General features: G+C 28.3%; 2 protein-coding genes across 2 annotated transcripts; one reads left to right on the plus strand and one right to left on the minus strand.

Moving 5' to 3' along the window:
• The first annotated feature begins 5908 nt into the window (after window positions 1–5908).
• On the plus strand, window positions 5909–7772 carry LOC126739592 (uncharacterized). The gene is made up of 3 exons (XM_050445348.1): window positions 5909–6001; window positions 6317–6755; window positions 7535–7772. Exons 1-3 carry the CDS (start codon window positions 5993–5995, stop codon window positions 7708–7710), a joined length of 624 nt encoding a protein of 207 aa, XP_050301305.1. The 5' UTR covers window positions 5909–5992; the 3' UTR covers window positions 7711–7772.
• A 133-nt stretch (window positions 7773–7905) lies between these two features.
• LOC126739328 (uncharacterized) lies at window positions 7906–17823 on the minus strand. Its single transcript, XM_050444962.1, has 4 exons — window positions 17663–17823; window positions 13437–13621; window positions 11734–11902; window positions 7906–8832 (listed from the first exon to the last, which is right to left on the minus strand). The coding sequence occupies exons 1-4, from the start codon at window positions 17765–17767 to the stop codon at window positions 8251–8253; spliced, it is 1041 nt and encodes a 346-aa protein (XP_050300919.1). The 5' UTR covers window positions 17768–17823; the 3' UTR covers window positions 7906–8250.
• Between the last annotated feature and the right edge of the window lie 411 nt (window positions 17824–18234).

An 18234-nucleotide genomic window follows, 5' to 3' on the forward strand; every position in this document is an offset into this window, starting at 1 on the left:
GATAATGAAACTGGATAATTAACTCAAATTTTCTTAATAATATATACATTTAATTTATTACATATTTACTTCGCTAGTATTTGATGTATTTTATCGAAAAATTAAAACTGTTGACCAAATTCTCGATGCCTTTTAATTTTTGAACCTGTATACATAAACATTTTGTAGTTTCTTAAAATTAATTTATTGGAACTACGTTTTTAAAAAATTAAAAAATCTAATAATATAAAGAAAAGATAATCTATTGAAAAATTTGAATTATCCTATATTGAAAACTAAATCCTCTTTTTTAAATCCATTTTAATAGTAAAAGGAAAATTTCTTTCGAAAAAATCGGTTGAGTTGTGCAACAGCTTATTAAAGCATTTTCTTAATAGGCAGAAAACAAAAATGAAAATAAAACCACAAAATAATTTGAAACTTCGAGGATGAAAAGATTTTTTAAAATTAAACTACAAAAACTTTTTCGTAAATTAGAAAAAGAAACAAAAATAAACGCTGAAATTTTCTGGTTTCAGTAAAACTTTTAAGCCGCAACTCTACCGATTTTTTGTCGCCTGCATTCACTAAGTTTTTACCGGTCCGAAGAACAAACTTTTGCATACAAAACGCCACCGGGATGCGCGATATTGACTCTGGCATCGGTACGTAATAGCAATTAAAACTTCATGGAAGTCTTCTTGCAGTTTAATATCTCGGAAGTTGCAAAAGTGCCCGGGAACTTATTAATAAAGCCTCGCGGGTCGAAAAATTAATGAAAATATTCCCAACTTTGCCTTAGGAATAATTATTCTGATACCTATAGCCCCTTCGCATAGTAATTATCGATAATTTGAAAATTTCAGAGCTGTATTTAAGGAAGCTTTATTTAGGAAATTATATTTTTCCGTCGCGAAACTAATATCAATACAGCAAATATTGCTGTTGGTTTAATAATTCTGAATAAATAATTGTTTTTGGTAGATGTAATTTTAATCTTAATATCAAAGGATTATTAGAAAGTATTCCGGTCATCTTCCACTAAATTTATTAAAAAACAATCCAACATGTTTCAGGCATAGAATATGTCCATCATCAGCGATAACGATTAAGGGGTTTCGTTAAACTTATACGTCTAGTGCCTCAGAAAAATTGATTAAGACTAATAAAAGTAAACAAAAATGACACATAAAATACATATGAATAGGACAAACTTAGTCTTACTAAAACTATAAAATGAAAACATTAGGTCCTTTAATGGCTTGTTTTTGTTTTGTAACCAGGGTAGCTCGGTACCTGTTATGGTAGTTAATAATGGATTTATTATTCTTCATGCAGATATAGTAAAGGCAGTTTTTAGCAAAACCAAAGTACTAAACATATATGAAAAGGTAATAAAAAATAAAAGGCATGAAGTGACTCATAATACTATTTTATTCACGAATGTTCTATAAATTGTTAAATATGCATGAGATTATTATATAATAATTCTGTCAATATAATCAAAATTAATAAAAATGTTCCTAATACATGCCTAAATTCACAATTATGTTAACCTGTACTAAGTAAATTAATTCAAATATAAAATAATATTATTATAAAACCAAATAACTATAAGATATATATTTTAAGCTGATGCTGACGCTCGATAATGCCGTACCATCAGGCCGGAATAATGGCAGAATTTAAACCAAATCTCTTATTACATTAAATACATTCATGTAAAGTAAGCAATTTACCTTGTACCAAAAAAAAAAAAATATTATTTACAACATAAAATTACCGCTCATATTTGGTTAATATTTTTCGCATTAAATATAACGACCAGACGATAAAAATCGAATTAATAAGATTATTTATACTGGATTTCATAAGGAATGTATAAGAGCCCGTCATATGTTCTAAAACATGTGTCGGCAATTCCATTTTATTGTGAATGCTGAATTTTTTTTGTAGATTATTTGGTCAAACAGGTTAAAAAATTAGAAGTGGGGTTTTGTGAGAAAATATTTTTTAGTATGCGAGTTATTCTCAATCAAAATATTTGTGTTATATAATTTAGTCAATCTATCAAATAATAGCTTTATTTAGCACGTTACTAAGATCCGTTATTTAGGATATGTGACTTCTATCAAAATGCCGACTCACTTTGCATAATTGCTGATTGCATAGAACGCATGTAAGCATTACATCAGAATCAGAATAACTTCTGTGTTTGAATGCAGGAGAGAAATTCACAATATTAAAAAGCAACTATATTAAAAATTAGATTCTTGAAATATTACTATCACTAGTAATCACTGTACATATTATATTTAGACAATAACAGCCAAATAGACCCAGTTGTTTGATTAAATAAAAAAAATACTACTATAAGAACAGTTTCCTTTAATAGAACCTTTAACAGATCTTCTTCTGAATCTTAATAACTTAATCCCTTTAAAGAAGAAAACAGCAGTAGTAAACAAAAACCATCATATCTTATGGTTGTTTGCTAAACTAATTCAAAACCAACCTTAGTCTGCTAAATGAATGCTCACAAAATCACTGAATAAATTTGTGCCTCAAAGGAATTTGCACATCAGCATGCAAACAATCTGAATTCCTTTCAAGAAAAATGAGACCTAATTGCATAACAGCTTCGACTGATTCAATGACGACATTGCTTTTATCGATATGAAAAACTTTTTATATAGGCACAAACATTGAAAAAGCTTCCTTCAAATTTTTCTAAATACCAGTGTTAAAAACTTGCAGCGCTGTTCTGGAGTTTTTTTGCAGTAAATGATTAAAAAATCGAAATCATGAGTTGTTTCTGATCTTTAATCAAACATCACCTTTGATTTTTGGCAAAATAACGGCGCTTACGAGCATTAAATTAATCACAGAGCATTTATTACGTTTAATTGTTTAGTTTTTAGATTTTAAGCTAAATGTTTGACTTTGAATATCATATTTTTACCCAAATATGGAGAGCTAATAAAATTGACATAAAAGATTTAGTTTAGCAGGCTAGAAGCTGAGTTGCGTGTTTTATTATCAAAAAAATCTAAGTAATTTTTAATTTTTTGATAAAATATGGATGATGCCTTCGAGAGCCATCCCATGAAGCTTTTATCGTTTCAGCTGTATCAGTCTATTAGCTTTTTTGACAAATGTACAAACTTATTAACTACGACGTATTTTCAATACTTTCAGATTTTTCGAGTGAACATTTGAAATGTAGTTTGTGGTATGTTAGAGAAAACTTACAATGCTTTAAGGTTATTGCAGACTCAAAAAACTTGGGAGGGCGGAGATACCCACCAAACCTCCCTTTTCCATGTAACTGTTATATTGAAAGTTTTCTAGGCTTCCAAAATGTTGTGTTATTGAAAAAATTTCAAAAAAATAAATCTATTTTTAACTTTCTTGTTATTATTTTTTAACTTTCACTCAGCATAAAAGAAATGAATAGAGAACAGAGCACATTTTAAGTAAACATTATATGTTGCAAGTGTATGAACCTTTACTGTTTTACTGCTTTATACTATAATTAGCTTTACCACCTATATAAGACAATAAAAGAGAAAAAGTATTTATAACACATTTACATGTTTTTTAACATAAAAAATCAATTAATTAAGAGTGTCATAACTCATATCACAATTAAATCACTTTAATGTAAAATATGTAAAAGAATTCAAAAGATACGATAAAATATTCGTGGTATGATATACTGCTAAATTGTAAAAAATCGGAGCAGGAAGCGGCTCGTGTAAAACAAGAATGAAAGAACTACCACTTATCAGAGTTAATCTTGCTTGGGCGGGGTCATTCTTTTAAATTATCTGCGTGAATATGATTTGTTCAAATATTTTTTGTTAAGTTGGTTTCTTTAAAAAACAATCGCAAAGTAGTTTGTTTCAAACTTTAGTTCCCTTAGATCTTATATTAACGAGATACTGACTGCTATACTGCGACTTTTTGGTTCATCAAAGTAAAATATTACTGATCTTATTTATCCACATGGACAAGTCGCACTTTCTGTACAATTAAAAGCAATGTGTATTCCAATATACCATTCCCTATTTTGTTCGCAGCATATTTACCATTTGTTTTTCATAATAAATACTTAAGAAATTTTGCTTGCACCCACTTAATATACTGTATATATATATTTTTCATTAATTTAAGACCATATAATAGAACCGTATACCAACTTACTTCTTATCTAACATTTCATAATGCATATTTTAGGTGTTTTGATAGATAACAATGTTTGGTTAAAAGTTTGTTTAGAAAAGTTTGTTCAAAAAGAAAACATAGCACCTCTTCTTATTTAATTAAGGTAAATTTTTGCCGCACAACGTGTCAGCTGTATTCGAACTGCATTTTGAAGACAGTCAGTAATAAGCCCACATGGAATATGCGCACCATGTATGAAAGCGACAGAGCATAAAATATCATCAAAGAGATAGAGAAAAACAATACACTAACTAACAAAACGTTCAGTGGGAAATCTATAACTCTTGACATGCCACCAGGATACACAGAAATAGAGAAGGCGTAATTATTTCCTCATTCCTAAAAAATGCAGTAAAAACATACACTCTTTTCTCAGACAGGATGTAAAATCACTCCTTCAGTAAAATATTAAGCGCAAAACACTGTAATAAACATCGATTAATAGGCCTGATAAATTACGTTACTAAAGTTTGCACTAAAATCGTACACAACAGAATAATATATAACAAAATGCAAATATATCGCAGTCACAATTTGGATTTCAAAGCATGTTGGGCAGAAGTGAAGTCATAATTCCAAGATGCAGAGGCTTGCACAGTGACGTCCACGTTAGGACACTTTATCGACTTTTCCATAATAAACACAAGTAAATCTTCAGGAAGATGCATATTGATGGTAAGGATCAGCGCATAATAACCAGTCTATATAGGAATCAAAGTGCTGAAATAAAGATGGGCAACTTACACTGTGAGAAGATAAATATAAAACACCATGTATCTATTACGATGCTTCTGTTCAATATATACTCTACACAAATGTTCAGAGAATCACTTACAGAAGTTTCAAATGGTATCAAATTATACAGAGAGATAATCAATTAAATATACTGATAATACAGTTATTGTCGCAATTAATTGCAACGAGTTTCAAAGACTCATGCTAAGTATATGCATAGAATTAGAAATAAATGAAACATATGGCTTAGTCCTAACTACAACCAAAATCTCAATGGAACTAAAATTTAAACTGGTCAGGTGTTACGTCTTCCTAGTCTTGGTCTATGTAGCAGAAATTAGAATTTTCTTCTTATTCTTCAGATATTTTAAAATGACCACATCACCAACGTCAAAGTGATGCAAAGAATAGCCAACAGAAGGGAAATAATCTTCAACGTAAAGAAATGGAAGTTTTAATACTTCAGACATATTATATTACTTATTCTTTATGGCAAGTAAATGTCAAAGCATGATCTTACTAGATGCCTTGTGGAAGTACATAAATAGGAAATCCATTAATCTGTCCTTTTCCACCTAGTAACTAGAGATTTGATCGAATGGATTGTTAGAAGTTTAGAAACTTTGTAAATACATGCCGAGACAAAAATTGCATTTAAACTTAATATCTAAAATAAATTTCAATAAATTTTGGTAAACACAAAATTACTTATATATAATATTTATCTAAGATGTTATTTTCTACCAAATCTAAAATATTTAAAAAATGTCTTATTAGAAAAAAGAAAAGAGAAAAATTATAGTTTATATAATGTAGTTAGATGAAATGTAATTGAAAATTAAACTTGAAAGATTTATATGAAATCTTATTAAGAGCCAACTTAAACATATTATGAACGTCCTATATATAGTCACCAAATAAAATCATGTATTTTTCAAGACGGGACGTGGTAGGGCGAAATGCCAATACAACCCACAAGTATAAAAGTAATTTTTGTAAAAGGACACACGCATTTTGTAATTTTTTCAAAGTGCACAAGTTGAATAACAAAATGAAGCAGGTAGGTTGCTCTTCGTAACTTTGTTGCTTATTTTCCTATATTTTCATTGTATAAAGCATAAGATTTGCTGCTTAAATGTTTTTTTTATTTATATAGCAAAACACATTTTTGAGCAAATAGTGTTAATTAATATTTTTCAACTATATTTAATATTATATTTTTCTTACAAGTATATACTTACAGTTCTACAGTAAATAATTTTGTTATATATCTTTACTAATAAAACAATTACCAGCACATTATTTATTTTTGCTCAACTGATCCTTAAGTAGAACTTTCTTAAGAGTAACATATTTCTCATTTTTCTGTTTATAGATCTTTCTAGTATTAGCCACCTTGGCCTTTTCTACCTACACCAATGCAGGCCTAACCCCTGCCTCCACGACTCTTATCAAACAATCCACTACCATCAGTCATCCTGGACAAACCATTACCACTTACAACCAACCAATAGCTCCAGTAGCTCTCTCTTACAGTGCTGCTGCTCCTCTTACTTACAGCCATGTCCCAGCTGCTACAGTGACCTACCGCAAAGTCCCCTCTGCAGTAACCTACAGCCATGATTCCATTTTACCGGCAGCCGTGTACTCACAGCAGATTTTTGCTCCTGCTCATCAATACTCTTCTCCATTGTTTGCACATCAACAGATTTTTGCACAGTATCCTAGTTTGATTGCGCAAAATCCTGTGGTACAATATCCGGTAGCGGCGGGACAATATCCTGTGTTTGGTGGTGGCTTAGGAATTCAGCAAGGTAATATATAATATAACAACATATAACTTATTTTTATAGTGCTTAAGTAGTGTGGTAATGTTGCAAAATTATTATGTTTATCAATTGAACTACAATAAATTTACCAGGTGTCGATTTAAAAACAAAGCAAATGTCTGATTCATTACTTCTTAATTGGAGAAATTCCAAAGTAAGAATAAATCTCACAAACTTGTAATTTGGGTGGCCAATAATTAATGGGTGATAATTGGCATAGATCTATCTAATTGGCATATTAAGAAAGTAGCAAACTGGGTATGCCATCGGTTCCTAGAGTCTTAAACTGTATGTCAAAAATTCCCTTAAACTCATAAATAAATAATAAAATTAATAATAAAATAGTTAAATAAATAATTAAAAAATGTAAAATTCTCAGAATATACACTAGAAAGATACATGACATATTAATTAACTGTATACCTTCCTTAAGCACTAGTTTCGGCGTTTACAAATATATATATTTAAACATTATTCTTGATTTTCTTATATTACTAACATGTCTCCAAAATAACTGACTATGTGATAACATATAATTTTCTGTAAATAATAGTTCAATAACAAGTTCAAGGCCACTGCTTATTTAACAATCTAAGTGCTAAGAGTTTTTTCATGTAAATCGTTTACTTATAATACTGCTTTATATAATAATTGGTAAAAATTATACAGCTTTTTTTATATATCTTATAAAAGAAAGGCGCTGACAATTATTACTATTTTCTATATTTTAACAATGTAAATTCATTAATTCAAAAAAAATACAGGTGGTTCTCCAGCAATAGAACCAGCAGATCAGACCATTCAAAGACCAGAGCAACCTCAACTTCAACCTCAGCCTCAACCTCAACCTCCTCAACAGTCACCCATCCTAAACGGACCAGCTCCTGGAAGCACTTTTGATGATGATACGGTTTCTATTGACGCAGCTAATAGGAAATAAGTAATTTATTAATAGTATTAAAAAAAATGTATTTTTGAGAAAATAAAAATAAATTAAAAATCTTTTTTTAAAATGTTTTATTTTTTGGTCTCTTAGAAGATATTTTTAAGCACAATAATATATATGAAATTTATTACCTAATATATAAAGAAGAAATAATAAGGAAATCTAATAATTGACTAGAGACACTCGTAATAATTATTAATAACAAAAATACTTAAGAAATTTACATACATTTTAAATAATTCCCTTCATAATATAAAAACATACAAAAAAGGGAATTTAATGTAAAAATATTGACAACCTAAATAAACAATCATTACTATATTAATTAAATTATACTATCTTCAAAATTATTTTTTTTACACAAACATGATTAAATAGATAGAGAACATTAAAGGAAATGCTATTAAATTTGATAGTTGATTTTATTACAAAAGGTAATATATATATATATATACATATATTTGTATTAGCTTTACAGAGCTTTATTAATTCTACATAACTATATCAAGGTCCGAATAGAAACATTACATTTGTTCAGTTATTGGTATTAGTTACTAATGGATAATAGGCTTCAGAAGCAATTCCACATTGGTTCCCTTTATTTCTGCTCATCAAAATGTAGCCATCCTCACCCCAATCCAGTCCCCAAGAATTTTTTAACAGCCAATAATCATATTTACTATACGTTCCATACCCAACTACTAATAACGAATGATTAGGCTTTTTACCACATTTAGGATTATTAAATAATCCCCCTGAATAAAACCTGATACCTGCGGCATCTATCATTACACTTACAGGGCCAATCTTGGCAACGGCTGCTTTAAGGTCAGTTTCGTTAAATTGTCTCGTTTTTTCAAAGTGCTGCATAGTAGCTCCAACTGCTTTTGGTAGATAAAGGCATCTATTATGTCTCGCATGGATGTATGGATAATAATGGTCATTGTCTATTCCGCCATTTGATATTATGTACTTATAAGTATTATTGATATTGCCACCATTACAGCCTCTATTATAGAATCCCCTTTTTCGGAATGTACAGTCGATAATTTGTTGTTCGCTTAGAGTAATTAGGTGGCCTGTTTTAAGAAAGTGTTGTGATTCTAAAGCTGCTACCTAAAAAGTTTATATGTAATTTTTTTCTTATCGTTTAATTAAATTAAGATATGTTAAATATTGAAAAGTTGACAGTAGAAATGAAAAACATGCAACACCTATCAAAAGCCACTACAGTACCATTAATTATCTTGCATAAAGGAGTAATGTCTAAAACGTTCAAGAAAAATTTTCAGACAATCAGACTGTTATAGTATATCTCAAAATATGCAAGACAGACTCTACAGATCTGCCATATCATCAACTGTGTAGACATTTTTGAATTAGTGACAGGAACTGAGTTTGTTTTCAATTGTTTACAAAAAAATACTAGAAAGAGAAAGAGAAGAAATTTGGAGGAATTTCTTTACTTAGGTATAGATAAATTTTATTAATCCTCCACCTAATTTGTAATACTTATTTTAGTTTAACGGTATTAAAATTAGTTATAATATAAATGTCTTAGTTATAAAATAATGTAGAAAATGAAATATACAGACCGAATAATAACGCAAATAAAAGTGCAAAATACTTATCACAATAAAATACTTGAAATGAGAATTTTAAAAGTAACCTCTAAGCTAATTATCACTTAATGATTTTTTGCAGTTTATTTCATAGGCTTACAATTTGGTAAGAAAAATAAAAATGCTTAAAGTAATAAATAAAATAACAAGAGTTATAAAAAAGCTTAGAAATAAAGAAATTAAGACAGAATTTTTAATTTTGAAATTTTAAAGAAAAATTTGATGCAAACCAACTGATACACTTCTCCTTTCTTATTCCAAAAATTAATGTATATTATGAGTTTTAAAACCTCTATATTCTATTTTTATTAGTTTAACTTAGATCATAATTCGTTAATAATGCAGACTTTCTCTTCTAGATAAAGACTTGCTATGCTGTCAAATCCAGCTCAGTAAATCGCAACTATTAATTCATTACTAGATCTAATTTCCTAATTTTTTTTGTAAAATGCAATGGGCTGTGAATCTGATCCCCATAGGTTTCCTCAAGCTCCATCTGGTATTCCTTGAACCAAATACTATAATATCAGACTTTGTTGTATTAGGCTTCAAACAGTGCTTGCTATACATATCTAACATATTTTCCAAGTCCTAATTCTAATAATAATTAATCGCTATTATAATTCTAATAATAATAATCATCTAACTAGAGCGAAACACGTGTAGCCCGTTTAATTACATGTTGTGAGACCGTGACTTTGTGCTTTTTTTTGTTTTTCGTCAATTTTGTATGTTGGTCTCTTAAAGAATAATGGATGAGATTTTTGGATAATTTATCGCTTTAAAAGAAAGTCGATAATACGCGTAATCGCAGCAAAAGTGGTGAGGAGAGGACTAAAAATAGTACGAAACTGAAAGACGTATAGCCCATAATGTAAAGATCCCAATATTAATCCTTGTAAAACTGCGGTACTAATTTCAGTTGTAATTGATATTCTACCTCTGTATAAAACTTTCTCAATACTACTTAACCAAAAATATAGCTTCTTTTTTTCAAATTTTTCAATTCAAAGTTGGATTGATATTCTGACTGTTTATATGTTAATATGTTTTTTTAATAAAACGTAATTTTAAAGTAATTTTGACTCTCATTAAAATATTCTTATATTTTGCTGTGTTATATATTGTTACCTTAACCATAATAAGTTAATTGCTACTGAAATACCATAATTCAGCCTGTCAAACTGTCAAATTATAAGAACAGAACCCAGTAACATCTATACACATAAAAAATATACCGACAAATAAAACTTATTTTAAGAAATTCAGAATCATAACGAGTATTAGTTTACAAAACTGTACTGAAATATGTATAACCAGAAACGTTTTAAACACCAAATAGTTCATACTTAGAATACTACTGAAAAGAAAGTATCTACTAAACATCCCAATTTAGGTATTAGTAAAACAAAAACTAATTAAATTACTATCAGGACCGCATATTCTTTTTCTTTTACTTTACGAAATAATTTTTAGACCAAAACTACGCCCTAAGTAAATCAGAAAAAATAAAAAATCAATATCAGGAAGGGCCTGGTTAATAATTTGAACAATTTTTGTTGCTGTACTTCAAAGTTATAATAAATCTAATATGTAAATAAATGTTTATTCTTTGGTAAAGATATTTATTAATTTTCTCTATCATCTCTTCTATTCATAACTTATGTATCTCTCGTCTTCATTTTTTTTTTAAGTACAGGTTCTGCCATATAAGCGAAAAGGTACATAAAAGTGAAATTTAGATTTTTTTAAAGCAAGCCATGCTTTACCGATTAATAACAATAATCAACTAAAGATTACTAAAAAAATAAGTTAAAAAAACTACAAATCTTTTATATTTTCTATTGTGTCTACAAGGTATTTAGAAAAAAAAACACACCTTGTGTTTCTTTTTTAAAAATGCATGATATTTAGTATTATAGTTAAAATTGTTATATGATATAACCGTTTTCTGATTAACTTTTACTAACAGTAGTTATAGAACGCCAAATTATTAAAAATTCTAGTTCCGTAAAAACTAATAGTAGTGAATCTAAACATAGTTACGACGAAGACTTTAATTTGAAGTCAAGTAACATATTTTTGGAGTAACGATAAATTTATAGCTGTAGATGCTAGAACTAACTAAGAGCTTTCATTCGAATAAAATAATGAGTATTTTGTTATTTTTTTCTAAGTTGCTTGCATTTTCTTACAATACCATTTTTATATCGGTACGTGTTTTACGGTTACTGTTTTTATTTGCTTTCTTTACGCTGAATAAAAAATTTAAGAATATCTTCAGTAACTAAAATAATAAGAAATACTAAAATATAGAGACAATTTTCAGAAAATTGCTCAAAGTAAAAGTTAAGTTTCCATAAAATACCAATTTTTTTTAAGCCATTAGACTTACCGATGAAAAAGCGTAACAGGCCGCACAGTTCTTTTGATCTTTTACTTTAGTTACCGCTTTTTTGACCCTCCAGTCAACATTTTCTGGTAATCTTGAGTCTCCTTCATCATGAGGAAGAAATTTATTTTGCTCGTTAAAACGTAAAGTATGTTCGTGTTGAATATCTGGTCTGAAAATTAGAAAACACTCATATCTATGCATTATTTTAAGATAGATAGTTTTTATGATTCGATGTCTTATGTTGCTTTAACACTGGTAAGTTATTTAATAACTTCTTCTAAAAATTCACTTACTTTATCAATTGTATCTTTTGATACGTATTATATCTTAACTTGTGAAAAAAAGGGTTATAAGAAAATAAAGTAGTACTATAAAATGGTTTACTGAAATAGCAGTTTTAAAAAGTTTTCTTTGAATAACAAGGATGATACTTGCTGATACCTTATATCTGGTTCCTGATTAAATATGCTGATAAATCTATTATTTTGACTCGGGTTAAGGCTGTATTTTTTAAGTGTTAGGTCTTTTTAGTGTAAATCTGATTTTTTTCTCTCAAACCCGAGATACTAAAGCTGATTATATAAATTGGTTATTTGCTTGTGTTTGTGATTTTTTAGAAAATATATATATATTTTCTAAAAAATCACAATATATATATAATATCCCCTATATTTCTATTTTTATAAATAATTCTTTAAATTCACTTATAGTATCCCTGGATGAAAGCATTTCAGAGCCTTTGGACCATTATTAAAAATGGTTTTCACATAGAAGTCACACGAAATAATCAAACAATTTTGAACGCACATAGAAAGTTAATTAAAACAGGTATTGAATTAATATATATATATTGATATTGATTTAAAAGCTTTAAAAATAAATCAAATAAATATAAATATGCTCTTTTGTTTTCAGACCTCGTGTTAGATAACAATTTATGATTACTAAATGTAATATAATTTTTATAATGTTTGGTAAATTTGTCAATTGTTAAATTGTTTTTTGGTTCTTATACTATACCTTTATATAATAATTCTCTTTCGTATTGGTTTGTATATCTCTTTCATAATACTTCTTTTTGCGACCTAAAGTCTGCTTTAATTTTGTTTTTAAAGATTGTTTGACATTTTCTGTATAAGGTTTAATTTTACCCTAGAAGGACATTTTTTTAATTCACAATTTTTGAACAACAAACACATTAGCAACTTCAATGCTGTATTTTGCTATAAATCTTTAAACTATGTCATATCATGGAGCAATTTTAATTCTTAGACTCCTTTGGCCTATTCTTAATTGAAATGTGTTTCTAATTCCTTCCTAATTGAAAATTATTATGTTCATTTAATACTATAGAAGAGTTATGAGATAATATAAGAGGTTTCTTTGAGTTTGAGCACTTTTTAAAGGTGGAAAAGCCGAAACTGATATTTCTCATTTTTTATAATAAATTAACTGACATTTAAAAATATTATATTTATTTCATGTATTTATTTTTACTTCAGTTCTTTCTAACATTCTTTGACTGACAAGTTGGTATCAAAACGCAAAAAGCAATTATCTAATATTTAAGATCCGTTGTTCATATTATTCAAATTGCATGATTGAGCCTCCTTAAATATTAGTCAATATTTAAGGAGGTTCAATTGTCAATCACCCTATAAACTAATTACTTACAAATCCTTAATAGAAAATAAAATACTTACAAGAGAATGTTGTTTAGAAACTCTTCATCTGTGAGGTCACCGAACTTATTTATTTTCATATGGTACGTCACCAAACCTTTTTTGTATAATTCATTATGATCCGATACAATTTGCAAATTCTTTTTAAATACTAAAAATCGGTAGTTCTCTTCTTCAATTGAATCATAGCGTTTGTTATGTTGCTCCTAAAAGTATGAAAGATCATTACAAATCTTTTAAAATTTGGCAATTGAACTCAAATATGCATCGGAGGTTATTTAGAATCAAAATACCTGCACAAAAATGTTTTCACTCGTTAATGTTTAAATTTGGGAGAACGAAATAATCCTTTATTTATTTACCTTTAGTTTGTTACCATAATTATAAAGATCAAGTCTGTACGAGCAATTATCAGGTTTGTTAATGTTATCTTATAATAAATAACATTAGCCTCACTATTGTTAATAAAGCAGATATCATAAATAGGTGAAAATTTTAGTAGGTTGACTTTTGGGGTAAAAAGTTAAAAAAGAGTATGACACCTATTACTAAACTACAATTTTTAATTTTGACAGTGACTTAAATGAGGTCTGAAAGTTGAGAGTGATTTCTTTAAGTAAATCTTCATATAGAGAGCTCTGAGGTGGATATTTAATACACATATAGCATAAATATTTAAAGAATCTCCTTTGAACCTCCTCTAAATTATAAATGTGAACATTATAGCTTGAAACTACCGAAGCATACTCCAATCTTAAGAGCACATATGAAAAGTAGTTTGTTTTTATAGCTTCTATCTTCTTAAAATCTTGACTGCACTTTTAGCAAAATTTTAAAATTTGTTGTGGTTATTTACAATACTATTATAGAGAAAACGCGTATGAGACACTTTTTTCACATTTAATTTGAAGTCATTGAAATCATCAATCTTGCCGTATTTTTTGTGTTATACGTTTTTTAATTTTTATATTTGATGAAAACTAACGTGGATAATGTCTCTAAGTTTGAGTCATGTTAAGTCTATGCTCAACAGATAACAAAGTTACCGAAGTTTTGCCTTTTTAAAGTTATATGTTCTGTTTTATTATCAATGGTAATTTTTTGTTAATATGTATTAATGATCAACATCTTTAACCAATTTTAATTAAAATGTTTTTTGTACAATAGAGTTTTCATTAGTATTTAGATTAATAATTCTGCTATTGTAGTTTTATATATAATTTCTCTGATTCTGGTTTAAAGATGTATATGTACAGGGTCTTTCCCCGTATATTGACCCCCTCCCCTTCAGGGATAATGCGAAAAGTTAAAAAAAAAATTTAATACAAAACTTTTGGGGTTTTACTTTAAATTTTTAAATCCGATGTCCAAATTTTTTTTTTCGTTTAGAAACGTCAAATTTTGATACATCAGTTTTTTCTTATGGAACACCCTGTATATGACTTCATAGTTAAAAAGAGCCGAATTTTCTGATTTCAAATATATATAGTTTAACTATGTTTTATTAAACCGTTTTGGAAATATCGGGCTCCAAACTTAAAAAAAAAAAATATATTGAAGATCTTGGTAAGCGCTGCATTGTTATTGTTTGGCGTTTTTTTTAAGATAAATGAATTGAGTAGAAACAATAAAAACAGAAGATTTATTATTACTAAGGTGATATTTAGCATCTTTTTATTGACAAGGATACATTTTTTTAACAATTGCTAAACTTTAATTTATACGTAATTATAACTATAACTGCTCTATATGACCACCATCATTATCAATACAGTTTATATAATCCTGCTCAATTTTGTGTATTGTATTCCTTATAAATTGTCTATGATTTTGATTGATATCATCTATTACGGTAATAATTTTTTTGCGGAGCTCCTCGACATTTTCAGTTCTCTGTTCGTAAACTTTATTTTGCAGGTAACCCCACAGAAATGAATCAAGAGGTATCAGGTCTGGACTGTTTGGTGGCCAACGAATTTATCCAGTTCGTCCAATCCACAGGTTATATCTTTCATTTAAAAATCTCAAAACAGGTAACACAATATGTGGTGGGGCACCATCTTAATGCCAAACTATTTGCTCGTATTGCCTTATGGGTAGATCTTTAAGTTTAGCTTCAATTTGATAAATAGGCATCTCTAGGTATCTCTCTGCCGTCAAGTTGCCGTTATAAAAAATAGGTCCTATGACCTGGTCATTTAAAATTCCACACCATACATGTAGAGATTGCCGCCCTTGAAACTTAATTTCCTTTGTTATTTGGGGGTTTGTTCATGACCAAAAGCGAACATTTTTTCATTTTTTTTAAAGGTGCACTCGTCGGTCCACAAAATTTTTTTAAAAACGTAATTATCTTCTTCTTTTAGCACTAGCATCTCTTGACAAAATTCCACGCATTTATTTCTTTGCTCTACACTTAAAGTTTGAACAGTTAATATTCGATAAGCAAAATATTTACACTTTTTTAAAGTTGAATGAATTTTTATGGCCGATCGATCAAAGTAAATTCTGGCATCTTCTATGGAATGATTTGGGTGTTCTAAAAAGAAATTCAACATTTTTGATGGGCAATTTAAGGGAGACAAAGGCCCGAACATGATAGCGTAGATCTAAATGTATTCAAAAATTAGTAACAACTTATCTACCTTCGAAATATAGCAAAATATGTAATTCTTCTTCTGGATCGACAAGAACTGTCCGACGTTTTCTTCGTAGAATTTTCCTGATGCAAAATGCTCGTTCTATATTTTTAAACGTATTTTTTGCCGGAATGGCACGTAAAGGAAAGGTTCGACGATATTCCTCTCTGGCGGCATTTGCGTTATTGTTATTTTTATAAAATATACGGACGATGTCACATTTTTCTTCATCACTGTACGGCATTTTTTAACATTTATGGGTCAACTAACAAGAAATGACAATGTCATCTGAATGATTTATTTTTTAATAAATGTCAAACAATAAAAATGCAGCGGTTACCAAGATCTTCAATATATTATTTTTTTAAAGTTTGGAGCCCGATATTTCCGAAACGGTTTAATAAAACATAGTTAAACTATATATATTTGAAAACAGAAAATTCGGCTCTTTTTAACTATGAAGTCATATACAGGGTGTTCCATAAGAAAAAACTGATCATCTGTCAAAATTTGACGTTTCTAAACGAAAAAAAAATTTCGACATCGGATTCAAAAATTTAAAGTAAAACCCCAAAAGTTTTGTATTACCTTTTTTTTTTAACTTTTCGCATTACCCCTGTAGGAGGGGTCAATATATGGGGAAAGACCCTGTACGTAAACGTACATGATCCGGTTTAGTGGGTCATATTTTTGACTTAAAATTTAGCAGGTGAAATTCATCTAAAACTATTGAAAACTACTAATAAGCAGGATAATTTCATTAAAGCAGATAAATGTTACCGGTCAAATGATCAAATTTTCCACAAAGACGGAGTACCTCTGCAGTCTTAAATCCAATAATATAATTTTTGGTTGGACAATGGCCTACCAGATGTTCTGATCTGTTACCGTTTGACTTTTTCTTGTGTGAAACGGGGGTAATTTAATTTCAAAATTTATGCCACACTGCTTAGCTTTTAGAATATTTGCGGTAACGAATAGTTTCAGTATTTTTAGAAGAATTTAAACATGGGCATTTTTACAAATAAAAAATTACAAATTATTTTCTTTTTATCAGATTTTTTTTTCTTATCTTTGAGACTACTTTTATCTAGTAACTCACAAAAAATAATTTTTTTATCCACTACCCTTTTTGCTTTACTTATTATTAAAGTTGATGATTCAAAATTAAAATTTTTAAACTTATAATTTAATTTTATTTAAAAAAAATTTAAAAAAGTTATCACTCGAATCGTATTTTCTTTTAAATTTCTAAGGAAAATTATTATTCCTGAGTAGAAATTAATGTTTATAAATAAAGTGTAACAATTTACCAGGTGCTTGCGTGTTTTTTTGTTATGAAATATCTAATATATCCTAGGTAGAAAGTTTTTGCAGCACCGTTTTGGCCAATGATAGATAAATATATGAAATATAAGATCTTAGCATTGCTAATAATTGTTTATAAACGTTTGATTTTAAGAAATTATCTTAAATAACTTTTTACCCATTATCAATTTCGATAATCACTTATACAGTTACTCATTCTAATTGGCCTCCTCCTTTTCAATTATTCAGCCTGGAAGACTCTATATAATAAAATTAAAAAACAAATTAGATTACACTTACTTTAAAATTTCTCCAATAATGTTCCCCAGGAAATACTTCGTACCAAGTTAAATGGGCGTTAGATAAAGATAATATTACGATTAATGTCAAAACCAATACATACATTTTGTCGCAGTTTTATTTTACTAAATAATTTAAAAACGAATTGTTTTAAAATAAATGAGCCAGTAATCTTTAAATATTTATATCATTCGAGGTTTTATTGAAATTTTTAATCAGTAAATATCTGTTTACTATTACAAAAATAAATGAATTAGTATTATATCAAAACCATGATTATTAAAATTATTAATAACGTAAAAAGGATGTGGTCAATGACTTTGAAGTAATACATTTAAAGTTCTATTAATAAAATTGAATGTATTGTTTTAACGGAAATTTGATAAAGCCTAATCGTTTCAAATAATTTAAGAATAGTATTCACCAGAAAATATAATTTTTCATTTAGATACAAAAGTAATTTAAAAGTATTTTTTGAATTTATCTTTAAAAAGAAATAGACAGTTTAATTAAAAAATAGGCAATTCATGTCTATAGTTAAAATGGTGGAACTACATTTATAGGGTGTTTTA

Source organism: Anthonomus grandis, chromosome 8 (genome assembly GCF_022605725.1).
Source record: "Anthonomus grandis grandis chromosome 8, icAntGran1.3, whole genome shotgun sequence".
Classification (NCBI taxonomy): Eukaryota; Metazoa; Arthropoda; class Insecta; order Coleoptera; family Curculionidae; genus Anthonomus; species Anthonomus grandis.

What these genes read in the sequence shown, in the direction of transcription:
- LOC126739592 (XM_050445348.1), top strand. An exon ending in TGGCTTAGGAATTCAGCAAG is followed by an intron (nt 6,756 to 7,534) that starts GTAATATATAAT and finishes AAAAAAATACAG; the next exon opens with GTGGTTCTCCAGCAATAGAA.
- LOC126739328 (XM_050444962.1), bottom strand. Translation starts at nt 17,767, where the DNA reads ATGTATGTATTGGTTTTGACATTAATCGTAATATTATCTTTATCTAAC. An exon ending in ATTATTGGAGAAATTTTAAA is followed by an intron (nt 13,622 to 17,662) that starts GTAAGTGTAATC and finishes TCATACTTTTAG; the next exon opens with GAGCAACATAACAAACGCTA. An exon ending in CCTGTTACGCTTTTTCATCG is followed by an intron (nt 8,833 to 11,733) that starts GTAAGTCTAATG and finishes TAAACTTTTTAG; the next exon opens with GTAGCAGCTTTAGAATCACA.